Source organism: Nomascus leucogenys, chromosome 20 (assembly GCF_006542625.1).
Source record: "Nomascus leucogenys isolate Asia chromosome 20, Asia_NLE_v1, whole genome shotgun sequence".
In the NCBI taxonomy this organism is placed as follows: domain Eukaryota; kingdom Metazoa; phylum Chordata; class Mammalia; order Primates; family Hylobatidae; genus Nomascus; species Nomascus leucogenys.
Genome location: NC_044400.1, coordinates 80,841,627 through 80,858,506, shown reverse-complemented (window position 1 = coordinate 80,858,506; position 16,880 = coordinate 80,841,627). Strand labels below are relative to the sequence as shown.

General features: G+C 55.2%; 2 protein-coding genes across 16 annotated transcripts in view; one reads left to right on the top strand and one right to left on the bottom strand.

Moving 5' to 3' along the window:
* ADD1 (adducin 1) overlaps positions 1–12,194 on the top strand; it is an 83,657-nt gene extending 71,463 nt beyond the window's left edge. For 3 of the 10 annotated variants that reach the window (XM_030801200.1, XM_030801203.1, XM_030801202.1), the window contains 3 exons: positions 657–813; positions 8,115–8,213; positions 10,280–11,402. In XM_030801200.1, coding sequence (XP_030657060.1) covers positions 657–813; positions 8,115–8,213; positions 10,280–10,632 — 609 coding nt within the window. In that variant the 3' untranslated portion in view covers positions 10,633–11,402. Of the gene's footprint in view, positions 1–656; positions 814–8,114; positions 8,214–8,742; positions 8,777–10,279 lie in introns of all 10 variants that reach the window. The other 7 variants (XM_030801207.1, XM_030801206.1, XM_030801208.1 and 4 more) reach the window with 5 other exon arrangements.
* Positions 12,195–12,675: 481 nt separating this feature from the next.
* MFSD10 (major facilitator superfamily domain containing 10) lies at positions 12,676–16,867 on the bottom strand. Of its 6 annotated transcripts, none has more exons than XM_030801212.1 (13): positions 16,762–16,867; positions 15,865–16,056; positions 15,679–15,775; positions 15,216–15,319; positions 14,711–14,869; positions 14,463–14,624; positions 14,159–14,267; positions 13,956–14,067; positions 13,666–13,774; positions 13,486–13,576; positions 13,338–13,385; positions 13,172–13,261; positions 12,676–12,987 (listed from the first exon to the last, which is right to left on the bottom strand). In XM_030801212.1, exons 2-13 carry the CDS (start codon positions 16,033–16,035, stop codon positions 12,953–12,955), a joined length of 1,287 nt encoding a protein of 428 aa, XP_030657072.1. In that variant the 5' UTR covers positions 16,036–16,056; positions 16,762–16,867; the 3' UTR covers positions 12,676–12,952. The 6 variants fall into 6 exon arrangements, with proteins under 6 accessions (XP_030657072.1, XP_030657071.1, XP_030657070.1 ...); XM_030801211.1 differs by having other exon boundaries at positions 12,677–13,064; XM_030801210.1 differs by having other exon boundaries at positions 12,677–13,261.
* Positions 16,868–16,880: the final 13 nt, after the last annotated feature.

The window sequence follows — 16,880 nt, the reverse complement described above, 5'->3', positions numbered from 1 at the left end:
TCCTGCTTTAAGATTGGTGTGGTCTGTGAGCCGCCTTTGTGCTTCGCTTTGCTTTCTTCTTTTTTTCTTTGGTACAAATTTTCAGTTTGCCAAATTCCTCGGCTAAACGCTGGTGTCTTGGGACATTTTGTTATCTCTGAATGTTTTGGGATAAGTTTCAGGAACTAGTTATAAACTAACCATAGTCAAAAGAACAGAACTTACCTGTGCTCTTAGAATATAAGCAAAGCTCCTAGCATGCCTTACGCTGAGTGTTGTACCTCGTGACAGTTTCTGATGTCATGAGGAAAAGTTACCTTTAAACAGTAACAGGAAAGGGCCTCTTCCCCTTCTGCTCCACAGTGAGGAGTGGGCACCCTCCCAGAGGTGCTCTGTGCTCTTGGGTCTGCACTGGGCTTTTGCTTCTGAAACCTGGAAGGCTCTGTAGGATTTCTTTTGTGGTTAATGTCTGTTCATCGTGGCACTGACCTGTGTTTCCATTATCTACCACTGAAGGCTGCAGCTCAGCCTAGGCCTCGGTCCCATGGCAGTACAGTCTCAGGGGTCTCTGCTCCTGGAAAGCCTCCTGCCCCTGCCCTGCCTGCAGCCTGCCTGGGAGGAGGGAGAGTCCCCACTGGGCTGGGCTCCTACAGACCAGATGTGCCTTTCATCCACAGGGAGAGCTGGTGACGGCCTCCAAGGCCATCATTGAGAAGGAGTACCAGCCCCACGTCATTGTGAGCACCACGGGCCCCAACCCTTTCACCACACTCACAGACCGTGAGCTGGAGGAGTACCGCAGGGAGGTGGAGAGGAAGCAGAAGGGCTCTGAAGGTGAGTGCTTGTGTTGCTGGGCACGGCCACTCCAGAAGGTGAAAGTGCTCTGGGAGCTTCTCTGTGGTCCAGATGCTGGCTGTGGGTGGTGATAATAGTCACATGCATCAAAGACAAACCAGAACTTTATCCAGTACTCATTTCCAACCTAGTCGCTCAGGCCAGAATGGAAGAAATTGCAGGCCGGGCACAGTGGCTCATGCCTTTAATCCAGCACTTTGGGAGGCCAAGGAGGGCGGATGACCTGAGGTCGGGAGTTCGAGACCAACCTGACTAACATGGAGAAACCCCATCTCTACCAAAAATACAAAATTAGGCTGGGTGTGGTGGCTCACGCCTGTAATCCCAGCACTTTGGGAGGCCGAGGCGGGCAGATCACGAGGTCAGGAGATCGAGACCATCCTGGCTAATACGGTGAAACCCTGTCTCTACGAAAAATAGAAAAAAAATTAGCCGGGTGTGGTGGCAGGCACCTGTAGTCCCAGCTACTTGGGAGGCTGAGGCAGGAGAATGGCATGAACCCGGGAGGCAGAGCTTTCAGTGAGCCGAGATTGCGCCACGGCACTCCAGCCTGGGCGACAGAGTGAGACTCTTGTCTCAAAATAAATAAATAAATAAATAAATACAAATACAAAATTAGCCAGGTGTAGTGGCGCATGCCTGTAATCCCAGCTACTTGGGAAGGCTGAGTCAGGAGAATCGCTTGAACCCAGGAGGCAGAGGTTGCGGTGAGCCGAGATCGTGCCATTGACTCTAGCCTGGGCATCTCAAAAAAAAAGAAATTGCAAAGTTAGGCACACTTGTGAGTGGCCCTGGCTAGGAGGGAGATGTCTGTAAATGACGATGTGGAGGACTAGTGGTGGCCCCTCACAAGAGTCTGCGCGCCGTACTAAGACACGCCAGGGCCCCTCTGCCAAAACGAGGCTGACCTTGAAGATGTCCTGCCATGGTCCCATCCAGCAGCTGTGACGAGAGGAGACAGCAGGAGCGAGGGGCAACCCACAGAGCTCTTGGCTGGAGGGCATTGGTCTTTCTCCCAGGGGGGTTTCTGTCCACATGGAGTGACCAGAACATTGACAAAAGAATTCACTAATTTGGATCAGTTAACGGGAAAGCCAGCATGCATATTATTATTATTATTTTTGAGATGAAGTCTTGCTCTGTCGCCAGGCTGGAGTGCAGTGGCACAATCTCAGCTCACTGCAATCTCCGCCTCCTGGGTTCAAGCAATTCTCCTGCCTCAGCCTCCCGAGTAGCTGGGACTACAGGTGCGTGCCACCACACCCAGCTAATTTTTGTATTTTTAGTAGAGATGGGGTTTCACCATGTTGGCCAGGACGGTCTCAATCTGTTGAACTCGCGATCCGCCCACCTTGGCCTCCCACAGTGCTGGGATTACAGGTCTGAGCCACTGCGCCTGGACCTGAATATTATTTTAAGAGACATTTGTCTCTCTCTTTTTTAAATTAATTATACTTTAAGTTTTGGGATACATGTACAGAACGTGCAGGTTTGTTACATAGGTATACATGTGCCATGGTGGTGGCACGTGTATGGGTGGCACCTATCATCTACATTAGGTATTTCTCCTAATGCTATCCTTCCCCTAGCCCCACACCCCCGACAGGCCCTGGTGTGTGATGTCCCCTTCCCTGTGTCCATGTGTTCTAATTGTTCAACCCCCACTTATGAGTGAGAACGTGCGGTGTTTGGCTTTCTGTTCCTGTGTTAGTTTGCTGAGAATGATGGTTTCCAGCTTCATCCATGTCCCTGCAAAGGACATGAACTCATCCTTTTTTATGATTGCATAGTATTCCATGGTGTGTATGTGCCACATTTTCTTTGTCCAGTCTATCATTGATGGGCATTTGGGTTGGTTCCAAGTCTTTGGTATTGTGCATAGTGGTGCAGTACACATATGTGTGCATGTGTCTTTATTGTAGAATGTTTATAATGCTTTGGTTATATACCCAGTAACAGGATTGCTGGGTAAAATGGTATTTCTGGTTTTAGATCCTTGAGGAACTGCCACACTGACTTCCACAATGGTTGAACTAATTTACACTCCCACCAACAGTGTAAAAGTGTTCCTGTTTCTCCACATCCTCTCCAGCTTCTGTTGTTTCCTGACTTTTTAATGATCGCCACTGTAACTGGTGTGAGATGGTATCTCACTGTGGTTTTGATTTGCATTTCTCTAATGACCAGTGATGATGAGCTTTTTTTTCATGTTTGTTGGCCACATAAATGTCTTCTTTTGAGAAGTGTCTGTTTATATCCTTCGTCCGCTTTTTGATGGGGTTGTTTTTTTCTTGTAAATTTGTTTAAGTTCCCTGTAGATCCTGGATATGAGCCCTTTGTCAGATGGATAGATTGCAAAAATTTTCTCCCATTCTGTAGGTTGCCTGTTCACTCTGATGATAGTTTCTTTTGCTATGCAGAAGCTCTTTAGTTTAATTAGATCCCATTTGTCAATTTTGGCTTTGTTGCCATTGCTTTTGGTGTTTTAGTCATGAAGTCTTTGTCCATGCCTATATCCTGAATGGTATTGCCTAGGTTTTCTTCTAGGATTTTTACGGTTTTAGGTCTTATGTTTAACCCATCTTGAGTTAATTTTTGTATAAGGTGTAAGGAAGGGGTCCAGTTTCAGTTTTCTGCATATGGCTATCCAGTTTTCCTAACACCATTTATTAAATAGGGAATCCTTTTCCCATTGCTTGTTTTTGTCCAGTTTGTCAAAGATCAGATGGTTGTAGATGTCTGGCATTATTTCTGAGGCCACTCTCTTCTGGCTTGTAGGGTTTCCGCAGAGAGCTCTGCTGTTAGTCTGATGGGCTTCTCTTTGTGGGTAACCCGACCTTTCTCTCTGGCTGCCCTTAACATTTTTTCCTTCATTTCAACCTTGGTGAATCTGATGATTATGTGTCTCGGGGTTGCTCTTCTTGAGGAGTATCTCTGTGGTGTTTCTGTATTTCCTGAATTTGAATGTTGGTCTGTCTTGCTAGGTTGGGGAAGTTCTCCTGGATAATATCCTGAAGAGTGTTTTCCAACTTGGTTTCATTCTGCCTGTCACTTTCAGGCACACCAATCAGACGTAGCTTTGGTCTTTTCACATAGTCCCATATTTCTTGGAGGCTTTGTTCATTCCTTTTCATTCTCTTTTAATCTTTGCACTTTATTTCATTAAGTTGATCTTCAGTCTCTGATATATCCTTTCTTCTGCTTGATTGATTTGGCTATTGATACTTGTGTATGCTTCACGAAGTTCTCATGCTTTGTTTTTCAGCTCCATCAGATCATTTATGTTCTTCTCTAAACTGGTTATTCTACTTAGCAATTCCTCTAACCTTTTTTCAAGGTTCTTAGCTTCCTTGCATTGGGTTAGAACATGCTCCTTTAGCTCGGAGGAGTTTGTTATTACCGACCTTCCGAAGCCTACTTCCGTCAATTCATCAAACTCAATTCTCTGTCCAGTTTTCTTCCCTTGCTGGCAAGGAGTTGTGATCCTTTGGAGGAGAAGAGGCATTCTGGTTTTTGGAATTTTCAGCCTTTTCACACTGGTTTTTCCTCGTCTTTGTGGATTTATCTACGTTTGGTCCTTGATGTTGGTGACCTATGGATGGGGTTTTGGTGTGGATGTCCTTTTTGTTGATGTTGATGCTTTCTGTTTGTTAGTTTTCCTTCTAACAGACAGGCCCCTCTGCTGCAGGTCTGTTGGAGTTTGCTGGAGGTCCACTCCAGACCCTGTTTGCCTGGGCATCACCAGTGGAGGCTGCAGAACAGCAAAGATTGCTGCCTGTTCCTTCCTCTGGAAGTTTCGTCCCAGAGGGGCCCCTGCCAGATGCCAGCTGGAGCTCTCCTATATAAGGTGTCTGTTGACCCCTGCTGGGAGGTGTCTCCCCATCAGGAGGCATGGGGGTCAGGGACCCACTTGAGGAGGCAGTCTGTCCCTTAGCAGAGCTCGAGCACTGTGCTGGGAGATCCACTGCTCTCTTCAGAGCCGGCAGGCAGTAACTTCAGTCTGCTAAAGTTGTGCCCACAGCCGACTCTTCCTCCAGGTGCTCTGTCCCAAGGAGATGGGAGTTTTATCTGTAAGCCCCTGACTGGGGCTGCTGCCTTTCTTTCAGAGATGCCCCACCCAGGGAGGAGGAATCTAGAGGGTCAGTCTGGCTACAGTGGCTTTGCAGAGCTGCGGTGGGCTCTGCCCAGTTTGAACTTCCTGGCAGCTTTGTTTACACTGTGAGGGGCGAATGGCCTACTCAAGCCTCAGTAATGGTGGACGCCCCTCCCCCCACCAAGCTCTAGCATCCCAGGTCAACTTCAGACTGCTGTGCTGGCAGCAAGAATTTCAAGCCAGTGGATCTTAGCTTGCTGGGCTCCATGGGGGTGGGATCTGCTGAGCTAGGCCACTTGGCTCCCTGGCTTCAGCCCCCTTTCCAGGGATGTGAAGGGTTCTGTCTTGCTGGCATTCCAGGCGCCACTGGGGTATCAGAAAAAACTCCTGCAGCTAGCTCAGTGTCTGCCGAAACGGCTGCACAGTTTTGTGCTTGAAACCCAGGGTCCTGGTGGTGTAGGCAGCCAAGGGAATTTCCTGGTCTGTGGATTGCAAAGACCAAGGGAAAAGCATAGTATCTGAGCCGGAATGCACCGTTTCTCAAGGCACAGTCCCTCACGGCTTCCCTTGGCTAGAGGAGGGAGTTCCCCGACTCCTTGCACTTCCTGGGTGAGGCAACACCCCACCCTGCTTTGGCTCGCCCTCTGTGGGCTGCACCCACTGTCTAACCAGTCCCAGTGAGATAAGCCAGGTACCTCAGTTGGAAATGCAGAAATCATCTACCTTCTGCGTTGATCTCACTGGGAGCTGCAGACCAGAGCTGTTCCTATTCGGCCATGTTGCCAGTCACCCTGACATTTGTCTCTTTACGAACACAGTATTTCTGTCTGTTGAAGCTTCACTGGGGAGAGACCTCCTTTACTTGGTTTGATTCATTAACACTCACCGTTGCTGAGCAGTCATCGTGCCGGGCACATGCCCAGTGCTATTCTGCGTACATCTCATCTCATTCTCAAAGTAACCCTGAGAGGTAGGTCATTTTCCCCCAGTTGGAGCAGAGGAATAGGGGGCTCAGACAGGGCGGCTCCCAAGAACGAGGTTGTGCGTGGCCGAGCCCTGATTTGGACAGAAGCGCACTGCCTTCCTCACTGAGTCTTTGGTCACAGCAGTCAGCCCCGGCCTCTGTGCAGGGGGACGCTCTGAATGTCCTTACTGTGCTTGTGTATAGGGCTTGGGGTTTCTGACAGAAACTCTCTTTCTCCATAAACCTTGAGGGTTTCCTGTGCAGGTGTGGTCACAGGCCTGAGGGTGAAAATGCTGACTGCCCTGGCATGTGCCCAGGTCCCATCAGGACTGGCTGGTGCAGCCTGTACTTCTCTTGGTAGCTCGCTGACAAAGGCAGTCGTGTTTTTGTCAAAGATGGGGCAGTCTTACAATGAATAAAAATAAGTGGCTCAGGTTTGAGACCCTCATGGAGCAGGTGGTTTCAAATGTCAGGCTTTGAAAAGGAAATGTTGAGAACTAACGAGAGAAGCAGGTCTCCAAAGCCTCTTCCTTGAGGGCTTTTGGGGATCAGCTGCTTTTCCCCCAGGCTCCCTGCTACCAGCTCTCTTGTCCACTAGGCTCTGAGCAGCCTTGGTGCTGGCACGAAGAACAACCAGGGGCACAGGGACCCCTGCCAGGAGGCTCCCGCCAGCATCCTCAGGGCCGTAAGCTCCAACTCAGGTTTTTACTGAAACCTCAGTGTGCTTCTCAGTCCTCCGGGGTCAGCCTTGCTGGAGCCAACTCAGTGTGTGGGACTGACTGTTGCCCTCCTGGGCCGTAGTCACCCTGGGATCTAGGCATTCCTCCCAAGAGGACCTCTTAACCGGTTTTTGTCTTGTTCTAGACCAGCCACTGCATTACGTAGTTGTTACTGAAATTTGAGGTGCTGGGTTGTGTTTCAGTGTTACCCCGCTATTTACTATTCAGGCCGCCACACGCCGGGCCCTGCTGCTGGTTGTCTCCCTCCAGTGAAGCTTTGTCTGAGCCATTGCTGTAATTACCTGCCTTAGAGCGAGAACTAGAGGTAGTCAGCTTGAGCTGTGGGTCATGTGACCTAATCCTAGTTTCTGTGCACATGTATACAGACCTGTGTCTGCCCTTTGGGGTCTCCTGGGATCTGAGTAACCTGGATTGTTTTTAAGTCAAACAAGATACCTGGAGTTTCCCCCGATATGTGAGGCTCCTTCAGCAGGGCTGTGATGGCAGCTGAGTGGATGGGGACAGGCTCTGGCCATGCTCTGTGATCACAGAGCTGTCAGCAGGAGAACCCACAGGAGGTCTGATCTAGCCCGTGGCGTGGGCTGAGGGGAGTGTGTGCCACAGGTAAAATGCAGGCTGGCTGCCAGAGGTCAGCACCTTTTCCTGGTTGAGGCTATATGCTCACTCAGCTAGGCGGTATGCCGGCCTTTTTATGGACGCCTGGCTTCTAGAAGGTAGCTGCCAGTGTGGTACTTGGGGAGGCGAGCCAGCTGTTAGGGTGGGAGCAGAGGCCCTGGGAGCTCAGAAGGGTTATGACAGCTGCTTGTTCAAAATATGGACCTGCTGATCCTAAGCTATTAGTCTAAACTTCTGAAATACAGAGATGGAAGGAGTTAGAATAGTCTTGGTCCATATTTTCCCCGAAATGAGAAGTAGACTTGGAATCCTTTTCTATATCCAGGATCCTAGTTCCTGCATTTTTTCCTCTGGTTCTTATTAGCATTTTTCACTTTAAAAAGTAAAAATACGCATTACAGTTGCCAAGTTTAAATTATTGGGATAAAATGCCCTACCACAGAATTAAAACCAAAATAATGCTCATGTGATGTCCCTTGAGGTGGTGAGTGGGTTGAGGACCCTCGGCCACCTGCTCAGCAGGGAGAAGGCAGGGAGGGAGGGGTCCCTACTCACACAGGACAGCGGGGGACAGGCCAGGGCATGCCATTCAAGTCCATCACAGGTGGCTCTGGCAGATTCTCTTTGGAATAAGAATAGAAATAAGTTTTGTATCTGAAGTTGGTTAAGTTTCTCTGAAATTCGCATCAGTCAACACCCAGGTCACAGCTTCCTTTATCCCCTCTTGGAGAGGATCAGGGAAAGGGTTGAGAGAGCCCTGCCTTCTCAGAGGGCGGCTGAGCAGGCTGCCCCATCTGCCACGGAGGCGGGTGAAGGCTCATGGCATGGCGTCCACAGCTCCTACCATATCCTTCTTGCTTCTCTGCAGAGAATCTGGACGAGGCTAGAGAACAGAAAGAAAAGAGTCCTCCAGACCAGCCTGCGGTCCCCCACCCACCTCCCAGCACTCCCATCAAGCTGGAGGAAGGTGAGCTCTGGGTGACAGCGGCCGCCACTGTGGGAGGGTGCACGGCTCGTGCGCGCTGTGGCAGAATGTGGCGGGAGTTGTGTTAACACCAACACAGAAGTGTGTGCTTGCATCAGCGCCAGGACGTGACACCTTTCTCCTCCTGTATTGGTTCTGTCCTGGGTAACTCCAGGCAAAACAGATTTGTATGTGAGCTGTGACCAGGTAGGAAGGCCGGCCTCGGGGGTCGGAACCCACCGTGGTTGCTGGTGTCCACGTTGCCCATTGCTCGCACACTCCTCGTGCCATGTTGTCATGCAGATCCCACCTCCGGAGGTGCCCTCCGCTGTGTGAGCCACACGCCGGCTGCCTCTCAGCCACCGTGTGTCTGTGGTGTGTGATCCCGGGTGTCTGTCCCTCGGTCTCGTACATCCATGTCTCTCGTGAAGCCCGTGGCCCTGCCTTTCTTCTTCTGTAACCTGATGGCTGTGACTGAATGCATAGATTCTCTCCTTGTGCTTTTTTCTTCCTGTGGCTGCGTCACAAGCAGGAGACGGATGCGCTAGAGAGTACCTGTTACCCTAGTAAGTACCGCGCTGCCTCCGCTCTCCACCGGTGCCCTGTGCTTTGCCTCATTCTCCTGCTTCTTTGTTGTTTATTAAGTTTCGTTTTCTGTTTATTTAAAATAAAAACAGAAGCTCCCCTTTTTTGTACCCAGTCCCTTGGAGGCCTTCCTGGAAGTGGGTCAGTCACCTGAGCGCTGTGCTGCCTTCAGTGGCAGCAGGTGCCTCCGTCAGGGCCTCCACACACCTAGGTGCCACTGGAGCACTCTGGGCCTCAGGAGTTCTTACCTCTGGCCTTTGAGGGTCTCTTTGGATTACTTGCTGGGAGGGTTTTACCACACTGGATCAGATGTAAGTGCAGCCTCGGTTCAGACAGGGTGGGGTTCTGCCACCTGCTGTGTGGGGTCAGATTGCCTTGGACCTTCGCTGAAGCTGGTCCAAAGGAGGTGGGCAGAGGAGCGGATATTGGACCCTTGTAAAGCAGTGTGATGTTCACTCAGATGATGGCAGCTCTGCAGAGCGAGTGCCCTGGGGCAGCCTCCATCCTAGCATCAGCCACACTGTGCCCAGCAGAGTGGGCCCCACCTCCTCAGGGGGAGCAGCACCTGTGTGCCCATAGCCCTCTCCTGGTCCTCATGAAGCGTGGCCTGGAATTAGCCTGGGGCAGCTGGCAGGGTGGGGGTGCTTCCAGCTTCCCAAAGGTAAAGCACTGAGAGTTTGGGGCCTGGGCCTCCTGTGCTGCTCCTAACCACTCAGCTGACTCCCCTGGCCCTGATGTGTGGCTTGATTTTTAAACACTAAACAGCTTGTGGTGCCTAACCTGTCAGTTGCTGGTAACTTTGTAGGCTGTTTACGAATGGACAAAGCGGGTGCCCGGGTAAGTGGAAGGAAGGTGTCCCCAGGCTGTGTCCTCAGGGCTGCTGTGCTCCTTCACAGATGGCCACTCCTGATGCTGGGTGGAGTTTTTGCCCCCACTCCTTGCCTTACAAGCCATCTCTTTCCTTTTAATTAACTTCCAGCCTAAACGGCTTTGTTCTTTTGGATGTTGACGTCACACAACGTGCTGTGGGAGTTACGCACGATTTTCTACTGGCTGTTTTGGGGGAGACCAGGTGTTGTAGACCCAAATTTAGACTTAATTTCAAGACTACTAGTACATGCCCTTAGGGTGACAGGGCAGACTTCTCGTCACATAATGAAAGCGGGACGTTGCTCCTTTAGTCCTCAGCTTGTGCTGCAGTCTGTCTTTCTGGCGGGGGGGACCCAGGCCTGGGACGGAGTCTGTTGTCAGCACACTGCCCACCAGAAGGAGCTAAAAACTACCCCGAGACCGAGTCTGTATTTTGTGATATTAGCTCCATCCAGCCGCACAGTAGAGTAGACCATACTTTAAGTTTCTTGTCTTGGTAAAAATCTGTAGACTAAAATAAAATGGCAGTTTCCTGTGTGGGGCTCCCCCATCTCAAGCTGCCTTTTGAGATCTGGGCAGGAACCCTTAATCCCATCTCTCACCTCACCCACTAGACCTTGTGCCGGAGCCAACTACTGGAGATGACAGTGATGCCGCCACCTTTAAGCCAACTCTCCCCGATCTGTCCCCTGATGAACCTTCTGAAGCACTCGGCTTCCCAATGTTAGAGAAGGAGGAGGAAGCCCATAGACCCCCAAGCCCCACTGAGGCCCCTACTGAGGCCAGCCCCGAGCCAGCCCCAGACCCAGCCCCGGCGGCTGAAGAGGCTGCCCCCTCAGCTGCCGAGGAGGGGGCCGCCGCAGACCCTGGCAGCGATGGGTCTCCAGGCAAGTCCCCGTCCAAAAAGAAGAAGAAGTTCCGTACCCCGTCGTTTCTGAAGAAGAGCAAGAAGAAGAGTGACTCCTGAAGGCCCTGCGCTAACACTGTCCTGTCCGGAGCGACCCTGGCTCTGCCAGCGTCCCCGGCCGTGTCTGTGCCCTGTCCTTGTGTAATGGAATGCAAAAAGCCAAGCCCTCCGCCTAGAGGTCCCCTCACGTGACCAGCCCTGTGTAGCCCCGGGCTGACCCAATGTGTGCTCAGCAGCCCCACCCCACCCTGCTCCTTGTCCTCTCAGCCTCAGCTTCTGGGGGAGACGTGCTCTCCCCACAGGTAGGAGGCACTAAGTCATGGTCCTGGCTGGAAGGTACTGAAGGCTTCTGCAGCTTTGGCTGCACCTCACCCTCCTGAGCCTTGACCTTTCCTGCCGTCCCTCCTGTCGTGAAATCGCCACATTCTGTCTCTGCTTGGCTTCCCCTCCACCCTAAAGTCTCAGGTGACGGACTTAGACTCCTGGCTTCATGTGGCATTCTCTCTGCTCAGTGATCTCACTTAAATCTATATACAAAGCCTTGGTCCCGTGAAAACACTCGTGTGCCCACCAGCGGCCTTGAAGAGGCAGGTCTGGGCCAGATGCTGGGCAGGAGACCCCAGCAGCAGATGGGCCTGTGTGCACCCAACGCGATGCTATGCATGTCTGACTGATGCTCCCTCGACCAGAATCAGATTCAGGAGCTCAGTTTCTTTCCACTTGGGTCTCTGGATTCCTGTCATAGGGAAGGTGTATCAGGAGGGGAAGAGTCCTTTCTAGAATTTTCTTTGAGCAGGTTTACGACTTAGCTTACATTTTTTGACTGTGAACGTAAATAGGCTGCTTTTTGCTTTTTTCTTTCCAGACCCCACAGTAGAGCACTTTTCACTTATTTGGGGGAGGTTTCAGGGTATCTGTTCTCACTTTAACTCAGCCAGAAAGATGCCCTAGTTGTGATAAAAGGTAACTCGAGGGGGAGGGTGGCCCCGCGGCCCCTTGACATCGCCGTCATTGATGGGGCCGGAGACGTGTGCTCCTTGGCAGATACTGTTGTTTTTACTTCCCTGAAAGAGGCTGGAAAAGGGCTCAGAGCTGCTGAGCAGGAACTGGAGGGTGACCCATTTCAGGAGCTGCCTGGCACCAGCCTGACTAGGTGCAGGCAAGCTTGTGTGGGCCCAACAGGCCCCTGGTAGAGCTGGTGCCAGATGTGGGCTCACATCCTGGGCATGATGGGCCGAGCCACCTCAGATCCCACGGATTGGACGGCCAAGCGAGAACCAGGCTGCTGCATGGCACTGACCACCGCTTCGAGCTTCCTCTGAGCCGCAGGGCCTGCTACGCGGGCAAGCGTGCTGCTTCTCTTCTGTGTCGTTTTGTTGCCAAGGCAGAATGAAAAGTCCTTAACTGTGGACTCTTCCTTTATCCCCTTTTATCCCTTCCTTTACCCCACATATGCAATGACTTTTAATTTTCACTTTTGTAGTTTAATCCTTTGTATTACAACATGAAATATAGTTGCATATATGGACACCGACTTGGGAGGACAGGTCCTGAATGTCCTTTCTCCAGTGTAACATGTTTTACTCACAAATAAAATTCTTTCAGCAATTTCCTTGTCTAAATCTGGGAAGAAGTTTTATATTTTAATTTCTTTGTTCCCACGTTTGTCTCATGTGCCGAAAGGAGACCTCCAAATGTTCACGTCTTGATAAAATGTCACCTGCAGCCATGCGTGCGGGAAGACGTCCCACCCAGCACTCCTGTTGTGCCTCCCCACGGGAACTCAGGGTGTCCAGGGAACTGCTGGCCTGTCCTTGTCCCCATGGTCCCAGTCTCACTGTCACTGTGTGCTCATGTTTGATGGGGAGGGCTCTGTGCTGGGGACATCCTGCCAGGGTGCGGGGCACACTGCCAGATACCACCTGGCCAGGGCTGACCCCAGCCTTGGAGGGGCCTGCCTGAGTCCCCAGGCTGCCACTGTGCAGAGGGGGAAACTGAGGGTCTTGAAGAGCCTTGGATCCTTCTGGTCAGTGGAGCCATTCATTCAGCTCCAGCTGCCTCTCCTGGTGTGGGTAGAGGCACGGCTATATATGGCGAAAGGCACTTGGTATAAAACAGGTGCTTTATTTCATCATCAGAAACCTGGTGCATAGTTTAAAAAACAAACAGAAACCCTGACAGCCTTGGAGTGCTGCAGCTTGGAGTCATTGAAGGAGTGAGTCTGGGGGAGCTGCCTGAGCTTCCTGCTGAGGGGCCAGCCCCCACCCACAGGGTCTCCCTGGACTGGGAAGGGGGGGGGGGTCAGGCAGTGGGCAGGGGCCTGACCTAGGCTCCCACTCTCTGCCTGGTGCCCACAGCCTGGGTACAGTGGCTCAGCTACTCAGCCTTGAGCGTCTGTGCTGGATAACTCAGCTTCTGCAGGAGGAAGAAGGGGAGCAAAAACAGCCCGGACCACGTGGTGAAGCAGGCCTGGGCCCCGGCCAGCCAGTACACTGCGGAGAGACGGCGGCGTCATCCAGGCCCCAAGGGGGCTGGCAATGGGGAGGCGAGGGCAGATGCTTGGCCCCGAGCCTGCCCCAGCACCATCCCGCGCCCTCACCTGAAGCAGCCACCAGGGGCCCCGCGGCCCTGGCCAGAGCGCCTAGGCTGCGCAGTGTGCCCATGACCGTGCCCTTCTGCCCTGGTGAGCCTGTGGGGAGAGGCGCAGTCAGGGACCACTGCCCTTCTCCCGCTCAGGTGGCTTCAGCCGAGGGAAGGGCGCTCACCATAGCCAGCGACCACGGAGGACAGGCAGGGCACCACAACGGCGGCGGCTGGTGGGAGACATCAAGGAGGTGCCCGTCAGCCCAGGGGAGGGCGCATCACCCAGCCCCTGCTGCCCATCGGATCCCCTGCCGGGGCAGGGCCACTCACCAAAGGAGTAGAGCAGCAGCCCCAGGCCCAGCACGGGCAGAGAACGTCCCCAGCCGATGAGGAGGAAGGCAGGCACCAGCAGCAGGAGGGCCTGCAGGTGGGTACGGCAGCCTCAGCACAGCCCGTGCCCTGCAGGGCTCAGGGGACTGCCTGCCACCCGCTTTGGAAGGAGCCCCCTACCCGCTTCACGGCAGCAACTTCCCCACCAGGGTGGATCCGCCGGGCATAGGCACCCTGGATGGTGGCCATGGTGAGGCCGATGAGGAAAAACATCTTCCCCTGCTGTAGGCTGGGAGCGGGTGTGTTAGTGCAGGGCACCTGGACAGGGCAGCCCGGGCAGGGCCACCCAGGGCAGGGCCAGGGCGAGAGTGGCTGCCAAGGTTTCCTGGGATGGGGGTTGGAAGGGGTCATCCCTGAAGCAGGGGTGTTATTTCAGGGAGACAGCAGGCCGTCCCCAGATGGGGACCCACCTACTGAACTGGAAGCGCTGGTGTGTGAGGAAGCTCAGCGTGTACTCCAGGCCCGAGAACAGGAAGAGGTAGAGGAAGTAGACTAGGCCCAGGCGGCGCAGGCTGCTGAGCCCTGGGGAGAGGTGGAGCGCGCTGAGAAGGCGACCACAGCAGGGAAGCCCAAGGGAGAGCAGGCTCCACACTTGGGTTGGTCAAGTCCTTACTGTCTCCAGAGGGTGGGTCCTGGCCACGAGCGACAGCCGAGAAGCGCAGCAGGGCCAGGGGGCTGAGCAGATCGGCTGCATCACGGAACCCCAGGGCGATAGAGGGCGCCTGTGGGGATGGAATTGGAGAGCCTGCAAGAGCGGCTGCTGGCCTGGCAACCCACGGACTGTGGCCTCATGGGCCCCAACACCAAGAGAGTGGCCCAGCCTCCCTGGCATCTGGGGCTGGCACACGGGGCACTTTACATCGCTACGGATGTAGCCCCCAGCCCCTGGGCCTGTGGGTCCCAGACCGCAGCCCTACCCGTTTCTCCAGGGGCAGCGTCTCTGGCAGGAAGCAGAAGATGAACAGCAGGTCGGAGGCTGCGAAGAGCAGGGCAAACCAGGGTGCCATTTCCAGGGGCAGGGAGGCTCCGAGCATAGGGCCCAGGGTGAAGCCCAGTGAGAAGGCCACCCCAATGACCGCCTAGGGAAAGACCACCTGAGCTGCACAGGGAGACCCAGGCCCAGAAGTCCCCACCGGGACCCCAGAGGCCCAGCCTGTGCATTTACCATGCCTTGACTTCGGGCCAGAGGCGAGCCCAGGTCAGCAACGATGGCTGTGGAGAGGCTGACGTTCCCTTTGCTGATGCCCCCAATCAGCCTGGAGGCCAGGAAGGCCGCAAAGCTCCGAGAGGTGGCCCAGACTGCATATGAGGTGGCCACACCCATCTGCCCAGGGGCAGGGGCCAAGGAGCAGGGGTGGTCACAAGGCCAGGAGTGGCTCAGAGTAGGGCTTGGCAACCCAGGCAACACCCCTCAACCTTGCCCTATTTCGAAGCATCTGAGGGCCATTTGTGTTCTCAATGCCTTCCTAGGGGCCAGGATCAGCTCCTTGAAAGCCTGGCTCTGCAACAGGAGCCACTGATGCCTCAGAGAACCCCCTCCAGGATGTGATGAGGGCCAACCAGTGGCCACGAGGGGCCCACAGCCACCTCCCTGTCCCCACCTAACCCCATGGGGCTACTGGTTGGGTGGGAGGAGGCTTCCCCATGGGCACCCAGGCCCAGGGACATACCAGGCACAGCAGCATCACCGGGCGCCTCCCCAAGCAGTCAGAGGTGGCCCCAGTGAGTGGCGCACACAGAAACTGCAGGACAGAGAAGGCCGAGCCAATGAGACCTGAGAGACAGATGTCACCATCATGGGGCTGCCTCGCACCACGAGCTGTGGTCTCGGGGCCCTCAAGGCCAATGTCCAGCCCTGTCCTGAGGGTCCAGTCATGCTGGGCCCTACACTCACAGACCATGGCCCTTGAGCAGAGGGAGCCCCAACGGAGAGATGAGGAAGGATCTGAACATGACACGCGGAGGCAAGGGATCATGCCCAGAAGCCAGGACGTATGGGCAAGGGCACCAGACTGATGCCAGCCCAGGGAGCGGGAAGGGAAGGACCGAGAATTGGGGAGGGGCCTGGGCTGGACCATGTCTACCAAAGACAGGACCGTAGAGGGCCCGCCAAGGGCACAGAGCCAGCCATACCTCCGAACAGGACGCTGTTGTACCTCTTCTCCACTGGCATCCCGATGGCGGTGGCAAACCAGTCCACCCAGCCCTGCCAGGAGCCATAGAGGGGGTCCTAGGGGATGAGGAGGCACGATAAGGACTGGGGAGGTCTGATGGGCCTGGGGGGCAGGGGGCACTGTGGGCCACAGGGCAAGGACTCACGTGGGCACGGCCGTGGCTCTCCAACAGCCCGGGCAGCAGGGGCAGCAGCAGCGTGAAGGCCAGGAGGTCAAGCAGGAGGCCGAGGAAGACAATGGTGACCACGCGGCGCTCCGGCGGTTGCTGGTGGATGGGTGGGCGCGGGGTGCAGCCTCCACCCCCTCCCCATCCCATGGTGGGCTGCTCTGACCTGGCCTGGTTGGGGTGCGGCGGGTCGTGTGAGCGGGGAAGCCGAGTCCTCCAGGGCCTGCCATGCCCCCACACCCGACAGCCGGCGAGCACCCTAAAGGGGCTGATGGCAGGGGCTCCGGCATACCGACGCAGGGGCCGTTCTGGTCTGCGCGATGCCCCCGCCCCGACCCCAGGCAGCAGGAAACGCAAGCTTCGGGGGTTGCACAACAAATCGCAACCGCAAAGGCAACGGTCCCGAGGGACCAGGGTGAGCACATCGCGGACCTGGCCCCACCTCGCCCCACGGCCGCGCCTCCCACGCCCTCTTAACAGCGAGAGAGGAAACTTGAAGCCGCGGGGGATCCGGATCCCAACCCCAACCCCAGCCCACGCGCCGAGATTCCGGCCCCTGGCCCGAACTCGGCCTCCCTGGCGAGGGCCATGGGGTGCACACCGGACGCGGGAGCACCCCCAACCCCGCCATCCCGCGTGCGTCCCGGTCCCGCCCCCACCCCGCGCAACCCCGGTCCCGCCCCCACCCCGTGCGCCGCTGGTCCAACCCCACACCCCGCGCGCCCCCTACTCCCTGACCCTGCGCACCTCCCACCCGCCCCACCCCCGCGTACCCCCGGTCCCGTCTCCTCCCCCACCCCGCGCGTCCCCTGTCCCACCCCCACCCCGCGCGCCCCCTACACCCCCCACCCCGCGCACCCCCGTCCCGCCCCGCACCTGCCTTGGCGGCGCGCTCCGGATGGACGGTCGCACAGACGCGGAACACCGCGCCAGGCACGCCGCCAGGGGCGGGACGGCCACGCCCGGCCACGCCCCGCCCCCGGAAGTGACGAACA